Source organism: Chiloscyllium plagiosum, unplaced genomic scaffold (assembly GCF_037043375.1).
Source record: "Chiloscyllium plagiosum isolate Xiang-an unplaced genomic scaffold, Cpla_swu_hap1 HiC_scaffold_3, whole genome shotgun sequence".
Taxonomy (NCBI): domain Eukaryota; kingdom Metazoa; phylum Chordata; class Chondrichthyes; order Orectolobiformes; family Hemiscylliidae; genus Chiloscyllium; species Chiloscyllium plagiosum.
The window spans coordinates 150526431-150534924 of NW_028270141.1; the positions used below are offsets into that span (position 1 = coordinate 150526431).

General features: G+C 50.8%; 1 protein-coding gene across 1 annotated transcript in view; it reads left to right on the forward strand.

Moving 5' to 3' along the window:
• Positions 1-6079, forward strand: part of susd4 (sushi domain containing 4) — a 195221-nt gene extending 189142 nt beyond the window's left edge. Inside the window, exon 11 of the mRNA XM_087984317.1 lies at positions 5944-6079. Within this exon, the coding sequence (XP_087840443.1) occupies positions 5944-6005 (62 nt within the window). The 3' untranslated portion in view covers positions 6006-6079. The remainder of the gene's footprint in view (positions 1-5943) is intronic.
• Positions 6080-8494: the final 2415 nt, after the last annotated feature.

Here is an 8494-nt window from a genome sequence, read left to right on the forward strand (position 1 = left end):
TTACAAGGAGGTTGTTTACTTGCCAAAACATTCCCCTTTGAGGGAACGTGCCGTTACTGTATCCAAACCATTTCCTCCCTGAAGGTAGATGGAGCACTTGGCTGATTATCAGTTATAGAGGGTATATGCAGGGTCAGTTTTATGAGGAGAGGTTGGTTAGCTAGGGCCTGTATTCATTGGAGCTGAGAAGAATAAGAGACAATCTTATTGAAAAGTACAAGATTTGTGGGAGATTGACCCAGGGTGGATGTGGAAAGGTGTTTCCTCTTATGGGAGAGTCCAGAAACAAGGGCATAATCTTGGAATAGGGGATCGCACATTTAAGATAGAGAGAGGAATGAATCTGTGGAATTGACTGGTATAGACAGATTTTTAATCAGTAAGGGAATCCCGGGTAATGTGGAAAAAGCTGGAAAATGGATTGTGATTATCAGATCATCCAAGATGTCGATGGGCCGATTGGCCTGTTCCTCATGGTTTTATGGTCTAGCCCATTGTTCGGCTGCTATTTCGCTGCCCAGTTTTTGGTTTGGTTCCATCCTGAACCCATTGAAATTGGCTCTCCCCCAGGTGTTCATTGTTGTTTTCCAACATTATCCTAAAATTTATCTACACTGTTCTTTCGCTGTTTCCCAATGAACACCTATCTACTTGAAGGGATATTATTACATTGGAATAATTTACAGGATGTTGCCGGGAATGGAAGGTTTGAGGTATGGAAGTCGGCTGGATCAGGGGGGCTTGTTTCCCTGGAGTGTAGGAGGTTGAGGAGTGACCTTCTCAGTTTATAAAATCATGAGGGTCATAGATACGGGCGGCACGGTGGCACAGTGGTTAGCACTGCTGCCTCACAGCGCCAGAGACCCGGGTTCAATTCCGCCTCAGGCATCTGACTGTGTGGAGTTTGCACGTTCTCCCCGTGTCTGCGTGGGTTTCCTCCGGGTGCTCCGGTTTCCTCCCACAGTCCAAAGATGTGCAGGTCAGGTGAATTGGCCATGCTAAATTGCCCGTAGTGTTAGGTAAGGGGTACATATAGGGGTATGGGTGGGTTGCGCTTCGGCGGGGCGGTGTGGACTTGTTGGGCCGAAGGGCCTGTTTCCACACTGTAAGTAATCTAATCTAATCTAATAGTAGGGTCTTCGCCCCAGGGTGGTGGAGTTTCAAACTAGGGGGCATATTTTTAAGGTGAAAGGAGCAAGATTTAAAACATACATGAGGGGCAATGTTTTTATGCAGAAAGTGGTTTATGTGTGGAATGAACTGCCCGAGGAAGTGATGAGTACAGATACAGTTGCAATGTTTAAAAGACATTTGGATAAGTCCATGTATAGGAAAGGTTTGGAGGGTCATGGGCCAAGTGCAGGCAGAAGGGACTAGTTTAGTTTGTGAACATGGTGAGCATGGAATAGTCTGACCAAAGGGTCAGTTTCTGTGCTGGAAGACTCAATTTTGTTTGTCGTTTCTCTTTAACTGATATAATAATATTGAACATGTTGGGGGAGAAGGGCTATTTGGCTGATGGTAAGCATTGGGTGATTGGAGAAAGAGGCATCTAGCAGTGAGTCATTGGGGTGAGTGATGGCTGGAGCGTGGGTCAGTGACAGGATGATAGCTAACATTCTCCAAGCTTTTACCATGAACGTTCTCGAATCTTGGAGGGTTTTGGCGTTGAGGGGAGATCAGGCAATTGTAACAATGTGGGTTTGCGATATTGGTTGAGGGATTCATATTGGAGGAGAAAGTGAGGACTGCAGATGCTGGAGATCAGAGCTGAAAATGTGTTGCTGGAAAAAGCGCAGCAGGTCAGGCAGCATCCAAGGAATAGGAGAATTGGCGTTTCGAGCATAAGCCCTTCTTCAGGAATGAGGAAAGTGTGTCCAGCAGGCTAAGATAAAAGGTAGGGAGGAGGGACTTGGGGGAGGGGCGTTGGAAATGCGGTAGGTGGAAGGAGGTCATGGTGAGGGTGATAGGCCGGAGTGGGGTGGGGCGGAGAGGTCAGGAAGAAGATTGCAGGTTATGAAGGCGGTGCTGAGTTCGAGGGATTTGACTGAGACAAGGTGGGGGGAGGGGAAATGAGGAAACTGGAGAAATCTGAGTTCATCCCTTGTGGTTGGAGGGTTCCTAGGTGGAAGATGAGGCGCTCTTCCTCCAACAATCGTGTTGGTATGGTCTGGCGATGGAGGAGTCCAAGGACCTGCATGTCCTTGGTGGAGTGGGAGGGGGAGTTGAAGTGTTGAGCCATGGGGTGGTTGGGTTGGTTGGTGCGGGTGTCCCAGAGGTGTTCTCTGAAACGCTCCGCAAGTAGACGGCCTGTCTCCCCAATATAGAGGAGGTCACATCGGGTGCAGCGGATGCAATAAATGATGTGTGTGAAGGTGCAGGTGAATTTGTGGTGGATATGGAAGTGTCCCTTGGGGCCTTGGAGGGAAGTAAGGGGGGAGGTGTGGGCGCAAGTTTTGCATTTCTTGTGGTTGCAGGGAAAGGTGCCGGGAGTGGAGGTTGGGTTGGTGGGGGGTGTGGGCCTGACGAGGGAGTCACGGAAGGAGTGGTCTTTTCGGAACGCTGATAGGGGAGGGGAGGGAAATATATCCCTGGTAGTGGGGTCCGTTTGGAGGTGGCGGAAATGACGACGGAGGATACGATATGTCTGGAGGTTGGTGGGGTGGTAGGTGAGGACCAGTGGGATTCTGTCCTGGTGGCGGTTGGAGGGGCGGGGCTCAAGGGCGGAGGAGCGGGAAGTGGAAGAGATGCGGTGGAGAGCATCGTCGACCTTTCTAGGGGGAAATTGCGGTCCTTGAAGAAGGAGGCCATCTGGGTTGTTCGGTATTGGAACTGGTCCTCCTGGGAGCAGATGTGGCAGAGACAAAGGAATTGGGAATATGGGATAGCGTTTTTACAGGGGGCAGGGAGGGAGGAGGTGTAGTCTAGGTAGCTGTGGGAGTCGGTCGGTTTATAGTAAATGTCCGCGTTGAGTCGGTCGCCCAAGATAGAAATGGAGAGGTCTAGGAAGGGGAGGGAGGAGTCTGAGACGGTCCAGGTGAATTTGAGGTCTGGGTGGAAGGTGTTGGTAAAGTGGATGAACTGTTCAACCTCCTTGTGGGAGCACGAGGTAGCGCCGATACAGTCATCGATGTAGCGTAGGAAAAGGTGGGGGGGGGTGGTGCCAGTGTAGCTGTCGAAGATGGACTGTTCCACATATCCTACGAAGAGGCAGGCATAGCTGGGGCCCATGCGGGTGCCCATGGCTACTCCTTTGGTTTGGAGGAAGTGGGAGGATTGGAAAGAGAAGTTGTTCAGGGTGAGGACCAGTTCAGTCAGTCGAAGGAGGGTGTCAGTGGAAGGATATTGGTTGGTTCGGCGGGAAAGGAAGAAGCGGAGGGTTTTGAGGCCTTCGTGATGGGGGATGGAGGTGTATAGGGACTGGATGTCCATGGTGAAGATAAGGCATTGGGGACCGGGGAAGCGAAAATCATGGAGGAGGTGGAGGGCGTGGGTGGTGCCCCGAACGTAGGTGGGGGGTTCTTGGACTAAGGGGGACAGGACTGTGTCGAGGTATGCAGAAATGAGTTCGGTGGGGCAGGAGCAGGCTGAGACAATGGGTCGGCTGGGGCAGTCGGGTTTGTGGATTTTGGGCAGGAGGTAGAAACGGGCCTTGCGGGGTTGTGGGACTATGAGGTTGGAGGCGGTGGATGGGAGATCCCCTGAGGTGATGAGGTTCTGGATGGTCTGGGAGATGATGGTTTGGTGGTGGGATTCGAGGGATTCATATTGTCCAGGACACCTGGGGATAACTCGCTGCTCTTCAAATGTCATTGAGACCTACAGGATCATTAAGGGGCTTGACAGGGTCAATGCTCAGAGGATGTTTCCCTCACAGCAGAGTTTAGGACCAGACAGCACAGTCTCGGGACAAAGGAGCACCAATGTAAGACTGAGCTGAGGAGGACCTATTTCTCTCTGAGGGGTGAAGTGTTTGGAACTCCTTGCCGCAGAGAGCTGTGGGGGTATAAATACACTTAAGACTGAGATCAATGGATTCTTGATCAGTCAGGAGATGGAAGGGTGATGGGGAAAGGGCAGGAAGGTGGATGTGAGGAATGTCAGATCAGCCATAATCCTAATGAATGGTGGAGCAGGCTCCTGTTCCTGTTTCTGATGGTCTTAGGGTCTTGTTCAAAATGACACCTATTACACCTGGCTGAGAGGGGATGCAGTTCAATACACTCTAACAGTTCTGCACTGCCCTGAGCACTGCACTGCCCAGAGTAATGCACTGCCCTGGGTAATACCCTGCCCTTGGTCCTGTGCTGCCCAGTGTACTGCGCTCTCCTTGGTACTGCATTACCCTGGGTACTGCTTTGCCCTGGGTACTGCGCTGCCCTGGGTACTGCATTGCCCTGGGTACTGCGTTGCCCTGGGTACTGCGCTGCCCTGGGTTCTGTGCTGTCCTAGGTGCTGCGTTGCCCTGAGTACTGCTTTGCCCTGGGTACTGCATTGCCCTGAGTACTGCTTTGCCCTGGGTACTGCATTGCCCTGAGTACTGCTTTGCCCTGGGTACTGCATTAACCTGGGTACTGCGTTGCCCTGGGTACTGCGCTGCCCTGGGTTCTGTGCTGTCCTAGGTGCTGCGTTGCCCTGAGTACTGCTTTGCCCTGGGTACTGCATTGCCCTGGGTACTGCTTTGCCCTGGGTACTGCATTGCCCTGAGTACTGCTTTGCCCTGGGTACTGCTTTGCCCTGGGTACTGCGCTGCCCTGGGTACTGCATTAACCTGGGTACTGCGTTGCCCTGGGTACTGCGCTGCCCTGGGTTCTGTGCTGTCCTAGGTGCTGCGTTGCCCTGGGTACTGCTTTGCCCTGGGTACTGCGCTGCCCTGGGTACTGCATTAACCTGGTTACTGTGCTGCTCTATGTACTGCATTGCCCTTGATACTGCGTTGCCCTGGGTACTGCGTTGCCCTGGGTACTGCGTTGCCCTGTCTACTGCAATGCTCTGTTTACTGCACTGCCCTGGGTACTGCACTGCCCTGTCTACTGCATTGCCCTGGGTGCTGCGCTGCCCTGGGTGCTTAGCTGCTCTGTGTACGACACTGCCCTGGGTGCTTAGCTGCTCTGTGTACGACACTGTCCTGGGTACTGCGCTGCTCTGTGTACTGCGCTGCCCTGGGTGCTGAGCTGCTCTGTGTACGACACTGCCCTGGGTGCTTAGCTGCTCTGTGTACGACACTGCCCTGGGTACTGCGCTGCTCTGTGTACTGCGCTGCCCTGGGTACTGCGCTGCCCTGGCTACTGCGCTGCCCTGGGTACTGTGCTGCCCTGTGTACTGTGCTGCCCTGTGTACTGCACTGACCTGGGTACTGCACTGACCTGGGTACTGCGCTGCTCTGTGTACTGCACTGCTCTATGTACTGCATTGCTCTGGGTGCTGCGCTGCCCTGGGTACTGCGCTGCCCTGGGTACTGCGCTGCCCTGTGTACTGTGCTGCCCTGTGTACTGCGTTGCTCTGTGTACTGCACTGACCTGGGTACTGCGCTGCTCTGTGTACTGCACTGCTCTATGTACTGCATTGCTCTGGGTGCTGCGCTGCCCTGGGTACTGCGCTGCCCTGGGTACTGCGCTGCCCTGGCTACTGCGCTGCCCTGGGTACTGTGCTGCCCTGGGTACTGTGCTGCCCTGTGTACTGTGCTGCCCTGTGTACTGCGTTGCTCTGTGTACTGCGTTGCTCTGTGTACTGCACTGACCTGGGTACTGCGCTGCTCTGTGTACTGCACTGCTCTATGTACTGCATTGCTCTGGGTGCTGCGCTGCCCTGGGTACTGTGCTGCCCTGGGTACTGTGCTGCCCTGGCTACTGGCCTGGAGCATCAGCCTGGAGTTTGGCCAAGGCCTCTGCCATGGGGCTTGTGCTTTTCCCTTTAATTGCAGCTTTTGTTCCTCCCACATAGGAATCCCATTGCTGGAGGCTGAGCCTGAATCTGCATCACAGCAGCCATCTATACAGAGCTGACAGTCTTCAATCACAGAGACTAGGCCCACAGCCCACCCTTCACCATGGATACCAAGCCCAGACCTTGCTGTTATCAAAGAGCCTGTGTGAAGATTTTGCGAACTTCTGTACACTGGACAAATGATGGTTTTTATTGGCTGTCTATCTGCTGCTGCCCCTGGCTGGGAGGTTTTCAGCTCCCTCTCTGACTTGGCCCTTTGGGAAGGGAAGATTTGGAAAGGAGCAGAGGAAATGGGTGTTTTGTGACACCAGCGCATCACAAAGTAGCACAACAGCTCCCGCAGCCTCACATCGCCTGCTGTGAGTGAGAGGAGGGAGAGGGGGAACGCTCTGGTCAACAGAGGGCAAATTCCAACACACCCAACTACAAAACAGACCTCTGGGTGAGAAAGAGAACAGGACGATGTACTCAGAGGAAAGTGACCCCGTTAGAGTTATCCCCATTACTGAGACTTAGCTCCATTACTGGGAGTAATCCCTCATTGCTGAGAGTCATCCCTATTACTGAGAGTTACCTCCATTACTGAGTGTAATCCCCAACAGTGAGAGTTATCCCCATTACTGAGACTTAGCTCCATTACTGGGAGTAATCCCTCATTGCTGAGAGTTACCCCTATTATAGAGAGTTACCCCCATTATTGAATGTAATCCCCTTACAGAGAGTTATCCCCAATTACAGAAAGTTACCCCCATTATTGAATGTAATCCCCATTTCTGAGTTATTGCAGAGAGTTACCACAATTACAGAGATTCATCCCCCTTACTGAGAGCAAACCCCATTACAAAGAATCATCCCCATTACTGACTATAATCCCCAACAGTGAGAGATATCCCCATTACTGCGAGTAGTCCCCATTACGGAGAGTTTTCCCATTACTGCGAGTAGTCCCCATTACAGAGCCATCCCATTACAAGTTGTAACCCCTACTACTGAGAGTTATCCCATTACTGAGAGTAATCCCCATTACTGAGAGTTATCCCCATTACACAGAATCTTCCCCATTACTGAGAGTAATCCCCATTACTGAGAGTAATCCCCATTACATAGAATCATCCCCATTACTGAGAGTAATCCCCATTACACAGAATCTTCCCCATTACTGAGAGTAATCCCCATTACATAGAATCATCCACATTATGAGTCATCCCCATTCTGAGACTAATCCCTATTACTGAGAGTTATCCCCATTTCTGAGAGTTGCCCCCATTATTGAGTGTAATCCCCAACACTGAGATTTATCCCAATTACTGCAGGTAATCCCCATTACTGATAGTTATCCCCATTACTGCAAGTAACCCCCATTACTGAGAGTTGTCCCCATTACTGAGTGTAGTCCCCATTACTGTGTGTAATCCCCATTACTGAGAGTTGTCCCCATTACTGAGTGTAGTCCCCATTACTGTGTGTAATCCCCATTACTGAGAGTTACCCCCAGTTACTGAGAGTTAGCCCCAACACTGAGTGTAATCCCCATTACTGAGAGTAATCCCCATTACCACAGGTAGTCCCCATTACTAAGAGTTATCCCCATTTCTGAATGTAATCCCCATTACTGAGAATTACCTCCATTACTGAGAGCTACCCCCATTACTGAGAGTTAGCCCCAACACTGAATGTAATCCCCATTACTGAGAGTAATCCCCATTACCACAGGTAGTCCCCATTACTAAGAGTTATCCCTATTTCTGAATGTAATCCCCATTACTGAGAGTAATCCCCATTACCACAGGTAGTCCCCATTACTAAGAGTTATCCCTATTTCTGAATGTAATCCCCATTACTGAGAGTTACCTCCATTACTGAGAGCTACCCCCGTTACTGAGAGTTAGCCCCAACACTGAATGTAATCCCCATTACTGAGAGTAATCTCCATTATTGAATGCTATCCCCATTACTGAGAGTTACTCCCATCACAGAGATTCATCCCCATTACTGAGAGTTATCTCCATTACACAGAGTAATCCCCATTACTGAGTGTAATCCCCATTACTGAGTGTAATCCCCATTACTGAGTGTTATCCTCATTACTGAGTTGTCCCCATTGCTGAGAGTTATCCCCATTATGGAGTGTAATCCCCATAACTGAGAGTTATCCTCATTACGGAGGTTAATCCCCAGACTGTGAGTAATCCCCATTACTGAGAGTTACCCCATTACAGCGTGTAACCTTCATTACTGAGAGTAATCCCCATTACTGAGAGTTACCCCATTACAGAGTGCAATTCCCATTACTGAGAGTAATCCCCATTACTGAGAGTTACCCCATTACAGAGTGCAATTCCCATTACTGAGAGTAATCCCCATTACTGAGAGTTACCCCATTACAGAGTGCAATCCCCATTACTGAGAGTAATCCCCATTACTGAGAGTTACCCCATTACAGAGTGTAACCTCCATTACTGAGAGTAATCCCCATTACTGAGAGTTACCCCATTACAGAGTGTAACCTCCATTACTGAGAGTAATCCCCATTACTGAGAGTTACCCC